General features: G+C 36.4%; 1 protein-coding gene across 3 annotated transcripts in view; it reads right to left on the bottom strand.

Moving 5' to 3' along the window:
- TCAIM (T cell activation inhibitor, mitochondrial) overlaps nt 1-23,425 on the bottom strand; it is a 58,356-nt gene that overhangs the window by 23,487 nt on the left and 11,444 nt on the right. For all 3 annotated transcript variants that reach the window (XM_032409125.1, XM_032409124.1, XM_032409126.1), the window contains exons 2-5: nt 22,997-23,069; nt 18,188-18,323; nt 13,809-13,962; nt 9,287-9,539 (exon numbers count right to left, since the gene is read on the bottom strand). In XM_032409125.1, the coding sequence (XP_032265016.1) occupies nt 9,287-9,539; nt 13,809-13,962; nt 18,188-18,323; nt 22,997-23,025 (572 nt within the window). In that variant the 5' untranslated portion in view covers nt 23,026-23,069. The remainder of the gene's footprint in view (nt 1-9,286; nt 9,540-13,808; nt 13,963-18,187; nt 18,324-22,996; nt 23,070-23,425) is intronic.

Below are 23,425 nucleotides of genomic sequence, written 5' to 3'. Positions count from 1 at the left end.
GGAAATCAAAGAAGAACTTAAACAATTCATGGAAATCAATGAGAACAAAAACACATTGGTCCAAAACCTATGGGATACAATTCATGGAAACCAGTGAGAATGAAAACACATCGATCCAAAACTTATGGGATACTGCAAAGGTGGTCCTAAGGGGGAAATATATAACTACCCAAGCCTCACCCAAAAAAAATACAAAAATCCCAAATTCACCAACTAACTTTACACCTTAAAGAACTAGAGAAAAAGCAACAAACGACGCCTAAGCCACACATTAGAAGACAGATAATTAAGATTAGAGCAGAGACGAATTAGAGACCAGAAACACAGTAGATCAGATCAATGAAACTAGAAGCTGGTTCTTTGAAAGAATTAATAAGATTGATAAACCACTGGTCAGACTTATCTAAAAGAAAAGACCCAAATTAATAAAATTATGAATGAAAGGGGAGAGATCATGACTAACACCAAGGAAATAGAAACAATTATTAGAAATTACTATCAACAACTATATGCCAATAAATTGAGCAACCTGGAAGAAATGGAGGCCTTCCTGGAAACCTATAAACTCTCAAGACTGAAACAGGGAGAAATTGACAACCTGAATAGGCCAAAAACCAGTAACAAGATTGAAGCAGTGATCAAAAACTTCCCAAAAAAACAGAGTCCAGAGCCTGATGGATTCCCTGGGGAATTCTACCACACCTTCAAAGAAGAAATAATACCTATTCTCCTGAAGCTGTTTCAAAAAACAGAAACAAGAGGGAAAGCTTCCAGACTCATTCTATGAGGCCAGCATTACCTTAATCCCCAAACCAGGCAAAGACACCATCAAAAAGGAGAATTTCAGACTGATATCCCTGATGGGTATGGATTCCAAAATTCTCAACAAAATCCTAGCTAATAGGATCCAACAATACATTAAAAGGATCATCCACCACGACCAAGTGGGATTTATCCCTGGGATGCAAAGGTGATTCAACATTCACAAATCAATCAATGTGATAGAACACATTAATAAGAGGAGAGAGAAGAACCATATGGTCCTCTCAATTGATGTAGAAAAAGCATTTGACAAAATACAGTATCCTTTCCTGATTAAAACTCTTCAGAGTATAGGGATAGAGGGAACATTCCTCAAGTTCAAAAAATCCATCTATGAAAAACCCACAGTGAATATCATCCTCAATGGGGAAAAGCTGAGAGCCTTTCCCTTAAGATCAGGAACACGACAAGGATGCCCACTCTTGCCACTATTGTTCAACATAGTACTAGAAGTCCTAGCAACAGCAATCAGACAACAAAAAGAAATAAAAGGTATTCAAATTGGCAAAGAAGAAGCCAAACTCTCTCTCTTCACAGATGACATGATAAGTTATGTGGAAAACCCAAAAGACTCCACCCCCAAATTACTAGACCTCATACAGCAATTCAGTAATGTGGCAGGATACAAAATCAATGCAAAGAAATCAGTTGCTTTCTTATACACTAACAACGCAACTGTAGAAAGAGAAATTAGAGAAACAATTCCATTTACAATAGCACCAAAAACCATAAGATACTTCGGAATAAACCTAACCAAAGAGGTTAAGGATCTATACTCTAGGAACTACAAAACACTCATGAAAGAAATTGAAGAAGACACAAAAAGATGGAAAAACATTCCATGCTCATGGATCGGAAGAATAAACATTGTTAAAATGGCTATGCTACCCAGAGCAATCTATACCTTCAATGCCATCCCGATCGAAATTCCAATGACATTTTTCAAAGTGCTGGAACAAACAATCCTAAAATTTGTATGGAATCAGAAATGACTCCGAATTGCCAAGGAAATGTTGAAAAAGAAAAACAAAGCTGGGGGCATCACGTTGCCCGATTTCAAGCTATATTACAAATCAGTGATCACCAAGACAGCATGGTCCTGGCACAAAAACAGACATACAGACCAATGGAACAGAATAGAGAGCCCAGATATGGATCCTCAAGTCTACAGTCAAATAATCTTCAACAAAGCAGGAAAAAATACGCAATGGAAAAAAGACAGTCTCTTCAATAAATGGTGCTGGGAAAATTGGACAGCTACATACAGAAGAATGAAACTGGACCATTCTCTAACACCATACACAAAGATAAACCCAAATGGATGAAAGACCTCAATATGAGACAGGAGTCTATCAATATCCTAGAGGAGAACACAGGCAGTTACCTCTTTGACACTGGCCACAGCAACTTTTCAAGATACATCTCCAAAGGCTAGTGAAACAAAAGCAAAAATGAACTTTTGGGACTTCATCAAGATAAAAAGCTTCTGCACAGCAAAGGAAACAGTCAACAAAACAAAGAGGCAACCCACAGAATGCGAGAAGATATTTGCAAGTAACACTACAGATAAAGGGCTGGTATCCAAGATCTATAATGAACTTCTCAAACTCAACACCCAAAAAACAAATAATCATGTCAAAAAATGGGCAGAAGACACGAACAGACACTTCTCCAAAGAAGACATACAAATGGCTACAGATACATGAAAAAATGTTCATCATCATTAGCCATCAGGGAAATCCAAATCAAAACCACATTGAGATACTACCTTATACCAGTCAGAATGGCAAAAATTGACAAGGCAAGAAACAAATGTTGGAGAGGTTGCGGAGAAAGGGGAACCCTCTTACACTGTTGGTGGGAATGCAAGTTGGTACAGCCACTTTGGAAAACAGTGTGGAGGTGCCTCAAAAAATTAAAAACAGAGCTACCCTATGACCCAGCAATTGCACTACTGGGTATTTACCCCAAAGACACAAATGTAGTGAAAAGAAGAGCCATATGCACCCCAATGTTCATAGCAGCAATGTCCGCAATAGCCAAGCTGTGGAAAGAGCCGAGATGCCCTTCAACAGATGAACGGATAAAGAAGATGTGGTTCATATATTCAATGGAATGTTACTCAGCCATCAGAAAGGATGAATTACATCAACATGGATGGGACTGGAGGAGATTATGCTAAGTGAAATAAGTCAAGCAGAGAAAGTCAATTATCATTATGGTTTCACTTATTTGTGGAACATAAGGAATAGCATGGAGGACATTAGGAGAAGGAAGAGAAAAATGAAGGTGGGGGGGAAATCGGAGGGAGAGACAAACCATGAGAGACTATGGACTCTGAGAAACAAACTGAGGGTTTCAGAGGGCAAGGGGGTGGGGGGGGTGGGGGGATGGGTTAGCCCGGTGATGTGTATTAAGGTGTGCACGTACTGCATGGAGCACTGGGTGCTATACGAAAACAATGAATTGTGGATCCCTACATCAAAAACTAATGATGTACTGTATGGGGACTAACAACATAGTAAAATAAAATTAAAAAAAAACACTGATGAAAGAAACTGAAGACACGAAGAAATGGAAAAACATTCCATGCCCATGCATTAGAAGAACAAATACTGTTCAATTGTCTATACAACCCAAAGCAATCTACACATTTAATGCAATCTCTATCAAAATGCCAACAGCATTTTTCACCATAGAACTACAACAAACAATCCTAAAATTTGTATGGAACCACAAAAGACCTGAAATATCCAAAGCAACCTGGAAAAAGAAAAGCAAAGTGGGAGGCATTAAAATTCCAGACTTCTTCAAGTTATATTACAAAGCTGTAGTGATCAAAACAGTATGGTACTGGCACAAAAATAGACATCGCTCAATGGAACAGAATGGAAATCCCAGAAATGGGCCCACAATATATGGTCAATTAATCGTCAGTAAAGCAGGAAAGACTATGCAATGGGAAAGAGACAGTCTCTTCAAGAAATGGTGTTGGGAAAACTGGACAGCAACATGCACAAGAATGAAATTGGACCACTTTCTTACATCCTAAACAAACATAAGTTCAAAATAGATGAAAGACCTAAATGTGAGACAGGCAACCGTTAAAGTCGTAGAGGAGAACACAGGCAGCAAGTTCTTTGACATCAGCTGTAGCAACTTCTTAACTAGATAAGTTTCCTGAGGCAAGGGAAACAAAAGGAAAAATAAACTATTGGGACTTCATCAAGATAAAAAGCTTCTGCACAGTGAAGGAAACAATCAACAAAATTAAAAGGCAACCTACAGAATGGAAGATATGTGCAAATGACATATCTGATAAATGGTTAGTATACAAATATATAAAGAGCTTATCAAACTCAACACCTAAAAAACAAATAGTCCAGTTAAAACATGGACAGAAGACACGAATAGACATTTTTCCAAATAAGACATCCAAATGGCCAACAGACACATGAATAAATGCTCCACATCACTCACCGTTGCAATCAAAACCACAATGAGCTATCACCTCACACCTGTCAGAATGGCTAAAACTAACACAAGAAAGAACATGTGTTGGTGAGGATACAGAGAAAGGGGAACCCTCTTACACTGTTTGTAGGAATGCAAACTGATGCAGCCACTCTGGAAAACAGTATGGAGGTTCCTCAAAAAGTTAAAAATAGAACTACCCTATGAACCAGCAATTGCACCACTAGATATTTACCCAAAGAATACAAAAATACTGATTCAAAGGGATACATGTACCCCAATGTTTATAGCAGAATTATCAAGGATAGCCAAATTACGGGAAGAGCCCAAATGCCCATCAACTGATGAATGGATAAAGATGTGGTATATATATTATATACACGACAGAATATTATTCAGCCACAAAAAAAGAATGAAATCTTGCCATCTGCAACAACATGAATGGAGCTAGAGTATTATGCTAAGTGAAGTAAGTCAGAGAAAGACAAATACCACATGATATTCGTATGTGGAATTTAAGAAACAAGACAAATGATTATAGGGGGAAAAAGAGAGAGATGAAAACCAAGAAGCGGACTCTTAACTATAGAGAACAAACTGATGGTTACCAGAGGGGAGGGGAGTGGGGGGATGGGTGAAATAGGTGATAGGGATTAAGGAGGGCACTTGTGATGAGCCCCAGGTGTTGTAAGGAAGTGCTGAATCACTAAATTCTACACCTGAAATAATACACTGTATGTTAACAGGAATTTAAATTAAAAATAATTAATTAAATAAATAAAAATAAAAGCTTTATTGAAATATAATACATATACCATACAAGTCATCTATGGTTTGTATGTTCTCAGAGTTGTGCAATCACCAACACAATTAATTTTAGGACACTTGCATCACTCTAGTAAGAAATCATGTACCCAACAGCAGTTACTTCAATACTCCCCTCTAGCTCTTAGCAACCACTAATCTACTTCCTGTCTCACAGATTTGTCAGTTCTGTACATTTCACATAGATGGACTCATGCAATATGTAGTCCACTGTGACTGCTTCTTTCTCTTAGCATAATGTTCTCAAAGTTCATCCATACTGTAACATGTATAAGTACTTCATTTGTTTTTATGGCCAAATACTATTTCATCGTATGAATATACCACATTTTGTTTATCCATTCATTAGTTGATGGGGCATTTTTGGCTATTATGAATAATGCTGCTATGAGCAAGTTTTTATGTAGACATCTGTTTTTTCCCACGTCCTTCCCAATACTTGGATTTTCTTTTTGATTATAACTATATTAGAATGTGAAGTGGTTATTTCATGGTGGTTAATTTATTTGTTAGACCTTGCCTTGATTTCAAAAATGACTTCATTATACTTACAGTGATAAATATAGTACTTTTTTTTTTAGAGCATTTTTAAAAAGATTTATTTATTTATTTGAGAGAGAGCATGAGTGGGGCAAGGAGCTGCAGGGCAGAGGGAGGAGCAGACTCCCTGATGAGCAGGGAGCCCGATGCGGGACTCCCTGAGCCGAAGGCAGATGCTTGACTGAGCCACCCATGTGCCCCAGGTCATGGTTGAGATAAAAATATTTCAGTAACTCTGGGGCGCCTGGATGGCTCAGTGGTTAAGCTTCTGCCTTCAGCTCAGGTCATGATTTCAGGGTCCTGGGATCAAGCCCCATGTCAGGCTCCCTGCTCAGCAGGGAGTCTGCTTCTCCCTCTCCCTCTGCTTACTGCTCCCCCTGCTTGTGTTCCCTCTCTCTCTCTCTCTCACTTGCTCACTCTCTCTCAAATAAATAAATAAAATCTTAAAAAAAAATTTCAGTAACTCCAGAGAAGTTCAGTTTTTCATGGATTTAAGAGGATGAAAAGGAGAGCCACGATCCAAATTGCAATAAAATTAAAATGGCATAAATTTCAAACTCCTAGGCCTCAAACTGCATGGAATAAAGTATGGCATTTACACCAATAGCTTTTCAAACTTCTTGGATGGCAACCTATACATAGGAAGAAATCTTTTTTTTCCACATTAAGAAATTTTAAATAGTACTCAGTATATACACACATGCACATACGTGTATGTTTCTACATAATTAAAACAAGTATTTTGAGAAACACTAAACTTACTGAAAACATATATTTAAAAAAATTTAAAAAAAGAAGAAAGCAAAAGCAAAACAACTTTGCTGGTTCCAAATCACTAAGTTGTGTTATACTTGCAATGTCAAAAACACTGACTTAGCCTATAGAAAGGGGAAGAATAAATAAATGCATGATAACGAGTTAAAATCATGACTAAAATTTCCAAATGTTCTACAGAAATAGTTCTAATGTCCAATGTAGCATTTTGTGGACAGAGAGACTGATTTAGAATTTCAACACTGAAAGTGAAATGTAACTCCTTGAACAAAATTTGAATGCAAAACACGGAAGTCTGACATTTACTGGATCTCAGTGCCTGATAGAAGAGCATTTCAATGGTCTTTCTATAGTTCAATGACATGTTTTTTCACCGGGAAAGATGTTACATATGGGATTATTTGTTTAGACAGAAAGGGAGTCTACTGGCTCCTTCCAAACACAAATTATGTATTAAAATCCATTTTGTTATAGTATTATTTGATAGAGTATATACCCAAAATATGGACATATTAAAATCTACAACATGTCCATGGAGTGGCATTTCCTAATTTTTTTTGAGACTGGCAAACTTCTATTACAGTATAGAAAAAAATCTCCTGAGATATTAAAAATTTCATTTTATCCATTTTATATGGTTATACAGTAAAGTGATTTTGAAGTAAGATAAAGCATGATTTGCTAAGAAATTCAGAATTACATAGCATGTCCTAAAACGTGGCTTGGAATGTAATTACCACTTTAAAAAAGAAATGTAATTACCAGATGTAATATGAAAACAGACTGAATAGAGCTTTTATAACCTGGTAATTCTTCTATCTAAAAAAAAAAATCCCTACTGATTTATTTTCGCAATTTCTGTGTTTTATTTCACAACAGTAAGAGACGACTTCAGTTTATCACATTGCTATTATATTATCTTTTTAAAATATTGTATCTTGAAATATTAGAAGTAGCTTAACATGCTTTCAAGAATAAATTTTGATCATGTGAATACAATTTATAAATCAAGTGAAGATCAGTTTGATGTAAATTTGAAGAATTATAATTTTTATGCTCTTTGTGACCATTGTAATTCAGCATATGCTCCTTCTGATTCCTCTTCTGCAACCTATATATAGAAGATGAAATTAAAGAATAAAGGAATCAAAATAAAAACCCGAACTGCATATGGCCAAAATGACCATGGTGGCTAACAAGATTTGGCTGTGTTATAGGTACCCTAAATCTTACGAGGCAGCGTCACTCAATTCATAAGTTGAAAGCTCTCCAATGGTTCAACAATTTTATAATTATTTTTATAATAATTACAAAATTAAAAAATTAATAACTTTGAAACAAGAAATTGATACAGATGCCATTCTGACTTTTATGATAAAAGCTCCTGGAATCCTTACTGGGAAGAACATACATAAAACAAACTGTGAATAAGCCCTCAGTAGAGCGCCTTCAAAGTGGGCAAAATCTGTGTTTGGGAGAAGGTCGACACTGGCTCAAATGGGCTTGGAGCTGCTCATGCTCACAGCAATCTACTTAATTTCTACCGTAGCCTCTGCATGTAATTACCTTCTGTTTTTCTAAACCATTTTTTAAAATCATCAATTTCTATCTTACCATGACTATTCCCTTTTTATCTATTTCTATCTTCATTACTTCTGGTCTGTCATTAAATTACCATTCCCAAAGTCACATTTTCATTTTGGTTTTGTTTACAAAGAGAATTTGAACAATTAAAATGCATATATTTAGGGAGGTGATTTACCCACTAGTTACACATACAGACATGTACACACATGCCTTCAGACAGGCATTTGTCTCCCTTTCTGTACCAGACTGCTACTTTCTTGTCTCTGCAGCTTTATTTGGAATCTAATAGATAACAAGGGCAGGGATTCCTGAGTTAGTATAGGTAGTATAGGTAATCTACAAAGTAAATGCTCTGCCAGTAGATAATTAAGGATAATTTACAATGTTATAGTTAAGTGAGAAGCCTCTGGTAAGACTCTTTAGGTACAACCATAGGAACAGAATATGGCTGGTCTTTATGGAGTCCAAAAAGGACTTACTCAGAAAAAACATTAATGGTGACTTTACAAGCAGGACAAATAAAAGAGAAATATTTCATACATGGTTTTTATAATTAAAAATTATTCTTTCTCAATATGTTCCAGATGATATGTTTTTTAAATTTAGATATAATTGACAGATAACATTAGTTTCATGTATACAACATAATGATTTATTATTGGTATATATTACAAAATGATCACCATACCCATACATATAAATTTTTTTTCTTGTGATGAAAACTGAGAAGATCTTTTCTCTCAGCAACTTTCAAATATATAATACAGTATTATTAACCACAGTCCCCAGGCTGTACATTATTACATCGATAGGACCAGTTTATTTTATAGCTGAGAGCTTGTACTTTATAACCCCCCAGATGATATTTTCAAATGTTGTCTCCATGCATTTTTATCATGTATGGACTATTACACCAAAGGACATTACTGCTGAGCTATCTGAAGAAATTGGAAATGTTTAACACATGAAGAAGCCTAACATTTTTTTTTTTTATAACCTTAGGTATATCCTTTCTCCATTTACTAGGGGTAACTTGAGGAGCAGAATTTTTAAAACTTAAAACAATGTCCTGCATGCATTTTGGTATCAAAAGACTACACATTAAATACAGTTGGAAGTATTCTGGCAACTTTAAGAAACATGAAATATCTTTTTCATAATGGTTACTGGATTAACTATATTGATAGAATTCTCCTGGAAGATTAGACTTTCATTTTAAATATGAACTACAAATAAGTTTAGTTAAATAAGAACTTTTACATACGTTAACGTTGTTTCCATTCTCGAGACTTGTTCTAGGTCTTCATGAGGGTCCTTGAATCCAGTAAAGTAGTAATAAGATTTGTCCCACTTGATGGGCCTGTCAGACATCCTTTTAGCCTCCTTGAGAGGCTGGGAATGCACATTAGTATTCAAGCTTTGGATATGTTCAATAGATAAACTGCAGGAGTTGAGAATATATAATACTGTGCTTAGCAGATCTCTGGTGTGCAAAGTAAATTTGACTGCTCGAAATCCTAGAGAATATAATTCCCCCAATTAATACAGATGATTATTCGCTTTATTTAAAAACACTTTTTCATGCAACATAAAATAAAAATCTTTTAAAAACATTTGATTACGGATTAAAATCCATCCTACTGGCAAATAATCTGAAAACAGAGAACTACTTCCCTTCTCCAAAACTATACCACAGTATCTTTACCTTCGTGATTTCCTCGGTCAGTTCCCTGTCTAGTTTGGCACCAGAGACCAAACCCATTCCAGCCCAAGGAGGGGATTCAGAATATTTCCAATGCTGCCCATAAATTTGGTCTTGACAGTCTGAGAGATGGAAAAGCTCTCCTCTGAGCAAGTGTCCATGAAAGACGGTTTCTGGCACTCAGACAAAGGGGCAGAGGAGGGATAGGGAGGTTGTACTGTGACAGTGGTTCAGACGGGAGCAGCCAGACAGTCTAGTCTCAGGGGTGACACAAACCCATCTCTAATGTTCTCTGTGATTACAGGAGACTGTCTTCACACTTGTCCGCCCAACTACCTAGTAACTCAATATTTTTGGAAGGGATGTGAAATTCCCTAATTGTTTAAAAGTTAGTGCTTCACCATCTGATTTTGATTTGGGGTAGTCAGTGGGCTAACGTTAGTAATCTAACTTGTTACATCCTCAACAGGAAATCTACTGTTTTCTCCTTTTTTCCTCTTCATTGCTGGGTGTTAGGCATGGTTCTAGCTGAATTTATGTAACTTCTCAACACCCCACCAACCGTGTGATTATTATCTCTCTGCAAATGTGAAGAAATCTGGCTCAAGGAGGTTAGGAAGAATGCAGAGCAAGGGCTTAAATCTGAGTTGACTCCAAGCCCAGTACTTTCTCCATTACAGAATGCTGATTCTTTTTTCATTTTTTAAAAAAGTATTTTTAATTGGTTTTGAAAATTATAACATTATTATATGAGTACATTCTCACTATGAAATTAGAGATACATACAGTAAAAATAAAAGTCTCCTGTTAACAGGCATATAACCTCACATCTTTACTAGACATAACCACTATTAACAGTTAGGTACCTATGCTTTTAGACCTGCCCTATCTCCTATGGTAGCTACTAGCCCTAGGTGGTGGTTTAGAATTAAATTAATTACAATTAAACAAAATTAAAATTCAGTTTCTGGTCATGCAAACAACATTTCAAGTGCTCCACAGTCACACGGGCTTGTGCCTGCTGTATTAGTGCAAATGCAGAACATTTATGTCATCACAGAAAGTTCTCCTGGACAGGACTGCTCTAGACCTTTTCTATGGGCTTACGTGTATGTACATTACATACGATATATACCCCTATTTATTTACACAAATACACACCTACAGTTTGAATTGTTTCCTTTTAATATATAAATAGTATCGTTCTAGACATATTACTTTGAACTTGATTTTGTTACTTAAACTTGGGGACTCTTCCATGTCTGTATGTATGGATCAACCCACTCTTTATAGCGGTTATATATACCAGTCCATATAATGAAGGTAAAGAAGCATAATTTATTTGACATTTCTGAAACTGACGGACATAAAAGTTTTTAATTTTTCACTTTTCATATAAGGCTGAAATGTATTTTCTTGTCTTTGCCACTGATGACAGATACCACAATTTAAATAATTCTCAAGATATACATACTCTGCTTGCCACACAGAGTTAAGGAATCTAGAACATGCAAACTAAGAAAGTCTTCTTAGTTGAATTCTTTGAATCATTTGATGATAAAAGTGAGAAATACTGGCAAGAGAGTTGTTCTAGTTAGTGAAAGAAGAAAGGAAAATCTTAATTCCTGTGTTTGAGGTTAGGAAGAGCTCAGTCAAGAATAAATCTGTTTCTATCTTATCAATCCCATTAATTATTTAATCAAATGTAAGGGCTAAGGAATGCATACGTGCTTTATTGGAAAACAGTACCTAATTAGTTTAGTTTGGATTTGACTACTGAAACTAAACATTTTAATGTTTGTTGGCTATTGGTATATATTGTTTCCTGAACTGTCTAGCCATTGTCTTTGCCCATTTTTGTAACGGAGCTACTTTGTGTTTTCCTTTTGGTTTCTAAGAGTTCTTTATACATTAACATTATGTTTTTATCATATATGCTGTATGTTATTTCCCATTTTATTTTTTTCTATAATCCATTTTTGTTTAATGAATGGCTCAAAGTTTACCATTAACCATTACTCAGTCACAGCTGCCTACAGCTACTTGTTTTAGCATTAACTCATAGAAAGCTCCTAGTGAATCTTCTACTTGTTTTAAGGAAGTTTATTTCCTCATAGGCCACCAAAAATGTAGAGCTGAAGAAGTGATTTTAGCCTTTAATTTTAGTAATGAAAATCAGTAGTAAACATTTTACCTTACAACCACCTTAATTATCAATGATCTTAATTTTATAATCAGATAAAGAGGTTAAAGACATAAAAATGTTTTAAATACTTGTCAGAGTGCCAATCTCTGTCATAAAGGCAAAGGTAAAAATGATTACTAACAGTATTTTTAAAGAGGAATAGATAATGTAGTATATAAATCACATTAGACATTAGTTCTAGTACCAGATCTGTCCCTAATTTGCTGTGTGAAACTTCCTAAATTTGAGTTTCCCTGTTTCCCTGTTTGAGCTCCTTCCCTAACAAATAGACCTGGTTTATTCTTTTAACTCCACGTGTAGTCACCATTCAAGACAAACCCAGTAGATGGTGGTCATGAAAGTGGCAACTGTAGCTACCAGAAATGAGCCTGACTCTCCCAAATATAGACAAATAAAAATAGAACAGTGATAATAATATTCTTGTTTTATGTAAAGGATGTAATTTGCCTTCATACATTCCATCTGTCATGGAGAACTCATGAGATCTAAGTAGACCACTATGCCTAAGTATATGATCTTTTTCAATTCGTAGCCTAATCTTGACTATGTATCTATTAAAGAGTATTTATGAATATTTGGTCTTACACAGCACATTTATGATTATTCACAATTTCAAATAGAATTGTGTCACTTAGAGTGATAAACATAATTACTTGTTATTATTACTACTATCATTTAAGCATTCTTCAGTACAGCGGTTCCTTCACAACACGGCTATGAGTTGACTTTTTGTCTTTGGATAATGAAAAATAGTGTCTATTTTTAATAAAACTCCCAAATCAGAGGTAGATGGAGAAACAGTCAAGGAAAGAATTTCTGATTCCTGATCTCCCACATTCAAACATGAGAGAGTAAGAAAACACAAGAGAAAATGTATTATCAAATGCTCATTCCTGGAGAGACTGGGTGGGAAGCTGTTTTCCACATAAAGATCCTGTTTCAGCACTTTTTAGATCAAGCTCCTCCTCACTCCATGCAAGCACCTGAGAACCCTGGGAGCCCGAGATATAAGGCAGGGGTCTTCACTGTGAGTGCTTCAGTACTTAAACACAGTACTTAACCTCTTTCATTTTAATTATGAAGAACCAGAAGTTAAGCTCACACAGCTAGTCACTGGCAGAGCTAGAAACAGATTCTAGGTCCCGAAAACCTATCAGATTTTGAGTTGTCTAACAGTTTGTTTAAAAAAAAAATTATAGTGCATTTTCTAATTGTTTTAACCTTAACTCACAGAAAGCTCTTGGTAAACCTTTAAATTATTTTAAAGTTCATTCTAAAAATAAAGTTATTTCCTCAAGGATTGCCAAAAGGATGATCCCTTTATTTAGATAATTAGAGAAATGATAGACCTATATCTGCCCTTAATTTTAAGTATTTCTGGATCAGGGCTACAGCAGTAACAAAGGGCCATAAAGGCTATCTATTAAGACTGACCAAAAAGAGCCTACAGCTGGAGTTGAAAGGCCTGGGTTCAAGACCCACATTCCATCTCTGGTCCTGGCAAAATCCCTACACATAATTTATCGGGCATATACTACTTACTTCATGGGGTACTTTGATGACTAAATAGGGGAATATAGGCTGTATTTTTAAAAAATGTGAATTGTTATATATATGGTTAACACTTAAAACATGAAACAGGAAGTGAACAAATAGGAACATTTTAGTTTCACAGACAAAAAAGTTTAAACACAAAAAAATGGCTTGTTCAAACACAGGTAGCCAGGAATAGAATCTAATTCTAGGAAAATAATCAATTAAATGATATTATTTTTTACGACCAAGGCTTCAATCCAAAGGTATTCTGGCAATGGCAGACTTAATGAACATATTTATCATGCAGCTTGCAAGGGAAACACTAGAAATAAGAAAACATACCGGAAGTGCTAAAGGGTTCCTGGCCTTCAGAGGAATTCTGCTCTGTTTCTCTTACATAAAATGTAAGCTGAGTTGGTTTCAAAGACTTGAAGCCTGGTTTCTGGAGGTTTTCTAAGTAGACACTTAATCTCTTAAGAGAATTTTCATTGACTTCCTGGAAAAAACACATCAAGAGGCATTTATACACAAAATAGAACAAGAAAACAACAGAAATTTTATCCTGACCTTTAAACATATTACTGAGGGCACTAAATAATTTAGTATTAAAAAAGTTGGGATTCCATAGCTCTTTGATGAAGAATAAAATTGGATCCACATTCTTACAACATGTAACAGAACAAACTCCTTATGGCTAAGATGTGAAAAAAAGTAACTATGTAAGTACTAGAAGAGAACATGTTGAACTCCTTTATAACTTTGGTGTGGAAAAAGCTAATTATAACTAAATATCTCTAATACATGATTGGTAAGTCCACTTACGTAAAAAAATTTAAAACTAAAAAAAAAAAAAAGCACACAAAAAAGCACACACACACACACACAATAAGCAGTTTACAGACAAATAAGCTACTGGGAGAAAATGTTTTCAAGTTATTTCTCTCTATAAAGGGCTCTTAAAATGACCATCCTGAGACTGGTTGAATTATGGTACATTCATTCAATGGAGTACTATATAACCAAAAAGAAAAGAGAGAATGAATGTGGTGCAGATATCTAGGAACTGACATGGAGTTATTTCCAAGATTGTTAAGTGAAAAAAAGAAACATCCTTTAGTGAAGGAATAGCTCTACAGAATGGCATAAATAGTACCCATGTTTCCTATCACTGTAGGTTTCTTCTCAGACACACTGTGTGATCTGAATTTAGGAACAATCAGTTTATTTTTGTCTGTTTAACTGACTGTAATATGTTGTTCTTAGCTACCATAGTTCAGTGGGCAGCTGAGGTACATTTCCTTCTAGTGTAAGACTAAATCTTCATAATTCTGTTTTGCCACAAGTTTCTATTTTTGCCAAAAAGAAACAGAACCCAGAAACTAATAAAAATGGTTATATACAGGAAGTTATACCAATGGGGCAAAAGAAATGGAGACATGAGTGAGACTTCTGAGTAAACTTTGTATTTAGTTTTGATTTCTGAAACCTAGAGGTGTTTTCTGTATTTTAAAACTGAGTTACAATGAAGAGGATTAACAACAATAGCTGTGCTTCACTCTGATACCCTGGCCTGTTGCTGACTAGATAGCACTTTGTCTGTTCCTTTAGAAAAGGGACAAGGGTGTCCCATACAAATGCAGAGAAGACTGGACTGAACATGAGGTGCCAGGAAGGGTGAACTGCCTTCGCAGAGCTTGCACTTTGGTGACAGTATGTCTAATATGGGAGGGAAAGAGAAACAGTACTGCAGGATATGGGGGACAGAGAGCGCTGGGAAGGAAGGTAGGGTGACAGTTTCAGATAGGGCAATCTGTGAGAGCCTCATGAAACGTGACACTTAAACAAGAAAGAAAAGGACAAGCCATATCTATGTGACTGACGCCCAATAAAAACCCGGAAACCACGGCTTGGCACAGAGTAGGCACTCAAACACAAGTTGAAAGAGTAAATGAAAATACAGCTGACTTCTGAACAACATGGGTTTGAATTTCATGGGCCCACTTATACGTGGATTTCTTTTTTATAAATACAGCACTGTAAATGTCTTTTTTCTTCGTTATGATTTCTTAATAACATTTTCTATTCTCTAGCTTATTTTATTGTAAAAACACAGAATATAATATACATAACATGCAGAATATGTGTTAACTATTTATATTATTGGTAAGTAAGGCTTCCGGTCAACAGTAGGCTATTAGTAGTTAAGTTTGGGGGAAGTCAAAGCTTATACACAGATTTTTGAATGTGCAGGGGGTTAGTGCCCCAACCCTGGCACTGTTCAAGGGTCAGCTATATTAATTTACTAGAACAATTACATTTCAGGCATATTGTGTTGGAGCTCTCCATGACCACTTTCGGGTTCAATTTGATAGAGGGATTTACAGAACTCAGAAAAACTTATACTCACGGTTATGGTTTACAGCAAAAGGATACAGATTAAAATCAGCAAAGGGAAAAGGCATGTAGGATAGAGTCCAGGAGAGGCCGGGTGCAAGGTTCCAGTTGTCCTCTCCCAGTGGATTTGCAGGGCTAGCACTTAACCCCAGCAACAATGTGTGACAATGCATGAGAAGTATTGCCAACTGAGGAAGCTCATCCAAGCCTTGGTGTCCAGCATTTTACTGGGCTCGCTCACGCATGCATGTAGCGCCCAACTGACTGACCTTAGCTCTTCAAATAGACTCCAGCACACCCAGAAGGCCTCAGACATATGAATACAGGCATTCACCAAAAATCACATAGCGTAAAATATCTGGCATGGCCTGAGACCTCACACATATAAAAGATTCCCATCAGGCAGGATATTCTAAGGGCTCAGAGCTTATCTCCCAGGAGGCAGTCAAGGGCCAATACCAAAGCCAGGCATTTCTCTGGAATGTAGAGTTTAAGTAACCCATGCCTGCTGAGTTCACTTTTTAGAGCACACAGAAGTTTTAATTAAAAAAAAAAAAAAAAGATACATTGGTAGAGGAGGGAAAACATTCATCTACTACTAGGCATAATTTTTCCATACATGTTGGGTTTAAAAACTTTAAAAAATTAACATCCTCAGAGCAATGGATATTTTTCTGTTGATTCATTTTACTAATTACTTAGAAAAGATCTGACTTTTAATAGCCAACATATATATCAAAAATCACAATCAGAATATTTTCCTAGAGCAAAGAAGCAAAATTAATTTTTTTCCACTGCAAGTAGAAAAAAATTATAATGTTCTGAATTTTCGAGAGTTCTAAATTCCTTTTCATGTTAAACCAGGTATTAATGTTAAAGAAGATAAACAGAACCAATGAAATAATACTGAGTGTCCTCACTAAGTTTACTGTAAGTTACCCTTCATCTCTGTCTGCATTCCTTGAGCACACAGTAACTGAGGTTGTAGGGAAGTGAACCAGCAGCATGCAACAGAAGGGAAAACCATTCAGGGCACTGAAAAACTTTCCTTGTAACTATCCTTAAAAAAAAAATGACTGACCGTGGTGAAGAAGCCGGAAATTTTCCTTCAATTTTACTCTAAAAACTGGTTCAGAAAACATTACTACTAATACTTTAAAGAGTCTCCATGACAGCTTTATTGCCTTCATAAAAAATGACAGATTTCATACAGAGGAAAAGCCCAGTCTATCTCCTGTGTGCCTCCTGCATATTCACACAAAACACTTGACTTCTGACACTTCTGGTCACCAAATGAGCGGAGGTTTTCCCCCACAATAAGCGATTCTCTGTGACACCAGCTGGGTGTCCTACTATTTAACTCAATCCTGACATTATGTATCCAGAGACAGCATCAGATCCCACAGGTTAAGGGCTCAGTTCCCCAAGACTGTCCTCTCCCTCTGCCACCCCACCCCCATATACACACTTCAGATGACAGTCACACCTGTTATCACCTGCACTTCTGACCAACCAGCGATTTGCAGCAACCCCCTCCTTAGATTCTATTAATTTGCTAGAGCAGCTCACAGAACTCAGGGAAAAACTTACTTATGTTTACCATATTAAAGGATATAATAAAGGATGCAGATAAACAGCCAGCTGAAGAGAGACAAAGGGTCCCAAGTGCAGGAGCTTTTGTCCCCATGGAGTTTGGGAGCACTGCCCGCCAGTGTAGATGTGTCTGCCCACCTGGAAGCTATCTGAACCCCATACTCCTAGAGTTTTACAGAGGCTTCCTCATGTAGGCATGATCAATTATTAACTCTATTTCCAGCCCTTTCCTCCTCTCTGGAGGTTGAGGGTTGGGGCTGAAAACTCCAAGCTTCTAATCATGCCTTGGTCTTTCTGGTGACCAGCTCCCATGTAGGAGCCACCCAGAGTCACCACACTGGAACAAAAGATGCTCCTGGTGCTGCTACCATTTAGGGATTTACAAGGGTTTTAGGAGTCAGGTGTCAGGGATGGGGTCAAAGACCAAAGAACAGAACAAGAGATGCTTCTAGGGCTCTTCTCACTTAGGAAGTTACAAGGGTGTCAGGAGGTCTATGCCAGAAACTGGGGGCAGAGCCCAATGTATGCATTTTCCACTCCCTCAGATTTCATAAGACAACAATAATTAGATTTTCAATTTTCAGTATGTATATTTCAAAGCAATTCAGAACACTGACTTTATCACTATGACAGAACAATCCAAATTTATAGAACTTTGTATTATATTGTGTCGAAAATTAGTAAAACTTCAGTTTATGAAATGGGAACTAAAGGTTAAATAAACAAAAGTTTACCCTTTCTCTCGGGTGCTGTCCAAAGAAATCTGGATGTACTGCAAAATAGAATGGCCTCAAGGCATTGACTGCTTCAGCTCCTGATAAAGCTCTTGAGGAGAGAAACCAGTGTGGAAATATCTTCTCTAGACATGACCTTTTAAAAAGATGTGGATTTATTATTCACCAAGGCCCTGACACACACACACAGATCCCCAATGCATGAAGTCACAATACAGTAACACTGAAATTATTATGCATGGAAAATACCAGAGAAACAAGACAGAAATCAAAACTGTGGTTTTCTGAAATCTATAAAAGTTTTAACAAGCAATGTCCAATTATGAAATAAATAAGTTGTGGGGATGTAATGTATAGTATAGGGAATACAGTCCATAATATTGTAATAACTTTGTACGGTGACAGATGGTAACTAAACTTATCATGGGGATCACTTAATAATGTATAAAAATACTGAATCATTATGATGTACACCCGAAACTAACAGGACATTGTACATCAATTATAGTTCAATGAAAAAGAATTTAACAAATAAATAAGATATATATTGAGTTTTAACAGAAAGTGCCACATTGTTTCTAAAAACAGTGGTTATAAATTCCTCTGATGCAATATGAGAAAATAATATTAATTAATAATAATAACATTTCCCCTCAAAGCCTACTTTGAAATGTTAACTGGCTTTACTGCAGATGGTGACAATTTCCCGTGTCATTTTTTTCTTCAGATAAAAAACCCTCAATATCCATAGTGTAATCTTTTCTTTATAGTGAAAAATATTTTGAGTACAACGCTTAAAATAAGAAGATGCCTCTTAGTTTACTTCCTCATGGCTGGCATGCTAAAATTATCCTCGTTGGATAACTTGACATTCTTATTCTTAAATTTTGGCATAACTCACCTAGGAGTGTTTTTTTTACCATACAGTTTTAAATCCAAATGGAATTATTTGCAATTTTTGGGAAGCACTTTCATGACATCAATTTTTGGAACGTTATAATTTTACCTCCATTCTATAATAGTCTATAAAGAAGTCTAACTATTAGGCACCTTTTTGTCTCATACATTAGCTCATACAATATTGAGTACTATGTCTCTCATACATTATTGAGTCTATGGAAGGGTTTTATATTTTTAAAATGACAGAGATTACAGGATCATTTACAGAGATTTTTAGCAATCTGGAGACCACCACCAACATATTTTCAGATTACCTTTTTTTTTGCACGTACTTGAACCTTTTACAAAGTCAATATTCAAGGTTGTGCATGAAGGACTACAACGAGGAGTCCGAACAATAAAGTAAGCAGTAAGCCAGGTCCTGACGTCCTCAATATGAGGCCGTGTAAGCAAACAGTGGCAGGTCCACTGATTCCCCCCATTTGAGCTTCATTTCTCATTTCCAAGTGTCTGACAGACACTTCAGCTATCCTGCCAGCCTCTCAAATTTTGTGTGTCTAAAAAAAGGAGTAGAGGTCACTGTTTTCCTTCTAGTCTCAGCCTGGATACAGAAAGCAAGGAAGCAGTTCAACCCAGGATTATCTTCCTTATTCCTGTCACCGTGGTACCACTTTTCTCAGTGTTGCCAGAGTACAAATCTGCAGATAGTACCCTGCCCAATTTTGGGTGGTCTGGAAGTTGGTTGTTTCTTCTCACTTTACAATATCCCAGAAACCGTTCCTTCTTTCCATTTTCTCTGCCACCCATTATCACCAAAAAATAGAACTGCATAGCCTCACAATCTGTCTACGCTTTAGTGTCTTTTCCCTACCATTTTATATACAGGTTAATTTTCCTAAAATCCCACTATGACTGTATTCCCTACTGTAACACTTTGCTCGTGTTTCAACTCCTGCGAATAAAATCCACTTCTTAGTCTGGTGTTTCAAATCCTCTGTAATCATTTCCAATCTGTCTGAAGTGACTTCCTACCACTCTTTTAGATACCCTTGGGCCAACCCTCAGTAACCTCATTCCTCTTATTTCTGCATGATTTCTAAGCCCTAAACATGCTCCCTGTGTCCCAGTCCACCTATCCAAACTGTCCTCATTCACGTGAACAATTACTAAGTAATACATGCCAGGAGACAAGGTGCCCATTTCCCCCAGAATCTTCTCTTTTGTATCCTCAGTACAGTCTTTCCCTCTTCTAAACTCTAAAAACAGAAACTCAATAAAAAAATTAAAAAAAAATAAAAAATAAAAAATAAAAACAGAAACTGCTTACTCAGCATATTTGCAGCACAATACCATAATGTGTAAATGATGTTTCCATTTGTTCCTCTCTTCCTCCACCCACCCCATCCTCCTCAGCTACCATGCACCCTTGAAGGCAGTAAACATGTTTTACATATACTTGCTGTGGTTGGCTATGTTAGTTGGCATCTGCTGAAAAGCAGAGGTCAAGACACGCTTAGATGTGCGAGAGAACTGGGAAAGGGAGGAGAAGATGGGGAGAGCTTTCAGATCCTGATGTAGGTCTGACACCTGCAGGACAGAGGAGAGGCAGGAGGACTGGGTAGGAAGTCTTGGACTGTAGTACAAGTTCCAAGAAGGGCTCAGCCAGGCCAATGAGGAGTTGGACCAAAGGCACCCACTGGCAGAGTCCTGTGTCTTGTTGGAATAAACCTGACTTTGTATTCCTGCTCTGCTTGGGCACTGACAGCCAGGAAAGTGTGGCTTTGAGGCAAATCCATGTACCCAGGGAGATAGGAGAGCTCAGCGGATATCTTTTGGCTGCCACAGCATAGGCTCTGGCACAAGTATTATTGTTAATGTATGTTTGTCTAGTAGGTATTTAATGAAAGGAAACAACAGAATCAAGGAAAATTAAATCAAAAGCAATATTATGTTGCTTGAAATTGAACAAATTGAGCACATGAAAAGCTGGATTTATAAGACATTAGGAAAGGATTAGATTTTTGAAAGACAAATCACTAGAAGAGGGGTCAGTAAACTTTTTTGAAAAAGGGTCATGTGGTAAACATTTTAGGCTTTGTGGGCCCCATGATCTGTGTTACAACTACTCTACTTTGCGGCTATAAGGGGAAAGCAGCCACAATAAAGCACATGAACGAGTGTGGCTGTGGTCAAATAGAACTTTACTAAAATAAAAAGGCAGTGGGCCCATCTGACCCATGGACTATACTTTGCTGACCTCTGCACTAGAGAATTTAAATATAAGTACCTCAAGTACATTTAAAAATACACGTACAATTTACTTCTAATTTTTGTAGAACACAGACTATGTAAAGCGAGAAATCTGTCAAATCACTTGGATTTTTCCAAAAAAGAAAGTTATCCTACTGAAAAGAGCAACATTGCCTTGAGTTACAAATGGAGAGCCATTAACACTTTAGGAGATTAGGGAATTTACAGATTGAAGTAACAGAATGTCACTACTGGTATCTATTTCGTACTTAAAGCATATGACTTGATTTCTAATTAACAACTAAGAATTTGCACTGCAATTACTCTAAAGCAGTGCTTTTCATGACCCATAGTGCTGTAAAATAAACTTACGGAGCCATGACCAACATTAAAAAAGAGAAGACAAGCAACAGAAAATATCACTGGATACTGTGTGTGGCAAGGGTTAACTACGGTTATGAAACTTGTATTTTATGCATTATGATTAAAATACAGTTTTCTGAAGGCTGGAATAAAACAAGCTGGAAAAGCGTGGCTCTATTATGCAACCACTACTATTCACTGCCTGTCAATGGCACGCGTGAGGAGGCGAGAATTCCTCCAGGCTCCTTTGATCTCTCCTTGTATTAGAGTATGAAACACATCAGCCTGGTTTTCTGTGGTTGAACATTATTAAGATACCACAACATGAAGAAGGTCTACACATCTGCAGAAGAACAATTTTTCAGGGCACACTGTATCTCAGTTTCTTTGTTTCCTGCCTCTCTTCCTCCTCCCTCCGTGTCCTAAGAACTGTGTCATAAATTCAATCAGAGTAAGTCTCCCTTTCTTTGAGAACCCTTGTCATAAACAAGTTGGTGGAAAAAGTCTGTTTCCCCTAATTAACTCCCTTTTGACAGTGACTATTTACTGGAACAGGATAGTTATTTAAAAGTACTAATTATTTGCCAAATATTTTATATTTGGCAAATATTTTAGAAACCTAATACTCCACATATCATTTTTACTTAACAGGTCAACTTGTATTTTATTTGGAGCCAAATGCACACGATTTTTCCCTTTTTTAGCTTGGTTACCAAGAAACCAGGACTAAATGTGACATTTGAGTAATTGTTTAATCAGTTCTGCTTTTTAACACAATAATCTTTTTCTCTACAGGGCTTCTGATCTCTTTCAATTATCCTATATATGCCCATTATAAAATGTCAATTAAATTTGTATAGTTGAACTCCTTAAATCCTTTCTTGAAGTAGGATTTAGATTATATATCATGAATAGCAAATACAGTAGTCAAATGACCTTACTATACAATTTAAATGTAAAGTGGTTTTCCACATGATAGCAATAGACTTGAGGGCAACATGACAAAAACTGTGCTAAGGACAAACTATCTTTTTTCCTCTTAAACTTTTAACAGTGAACTATTCTGAAAGATGGTATTTTTTTCATCTTTTGCCCTGAATGAACTCTTGGAGGACCTGGATGTTCATATGAATTTTCTTTTTCTCTTTTTGTTCCTGCCCTCCACCACCATAATATAATTTTAGAATTTGAAAAATAACAATTAAAATTAGCCAAATACATAACATACTAATTACATAATGGGACCACAAAGCTTACCCCCCCATACTAATTACATAATGGGACCACAAAGCTTACCTTCTCACAGGTCTCAGGTGGCAAAACATTTCTGAATATATATGTACATCAACTCCCAGGCATCCATTAATCACTTAAAAAGTTAAGCAGATACAAGTGATGAACAAGTGGAATTTGAAATTAAGACATTTCCATTTATATTAACACCCCCCAAAATGAAATGCTTACCTATAAATCTAACAAAATATGTACAAGATCTAAATGAGTAAAACTACAAAAATGATGAATGAAATCAAAGAAGAATTAAATAAATAGAGAGATATCCGAAGACTCAATATTGTCAAGATGTCAGTACTTTCCAATTTAATCTATAGGACAACAGATTGAATCTATAGATTCTGAGCAATCCCATTCAAAACTCCAGTAAGTTATTTTATAGATACTGACTAACTCAGGTAAAAGACTCAGAATAGCCAACTCACTATTGAA

This window comes from Phoca vitulina, unplaced genomic scaffold (genome assembly GCF_004348235.1).
Source record: "Phoca vitulina isolate PV1807 unplaced genomic scaffold, GSC_HSeal_1.0 scaffold10, whole genome shotgun sequence".
In the NCBI taxonomy this organism is placed as follows: domain Eukaryota; kingdom Metazoa; phylum Chordata; class Mammalia; order Carnivora; family Phocidae; genus Phoca; species Phoca vitulina.
This window is presented reverse-complemented; position numbering and strand designations above follow the sequence as displayed.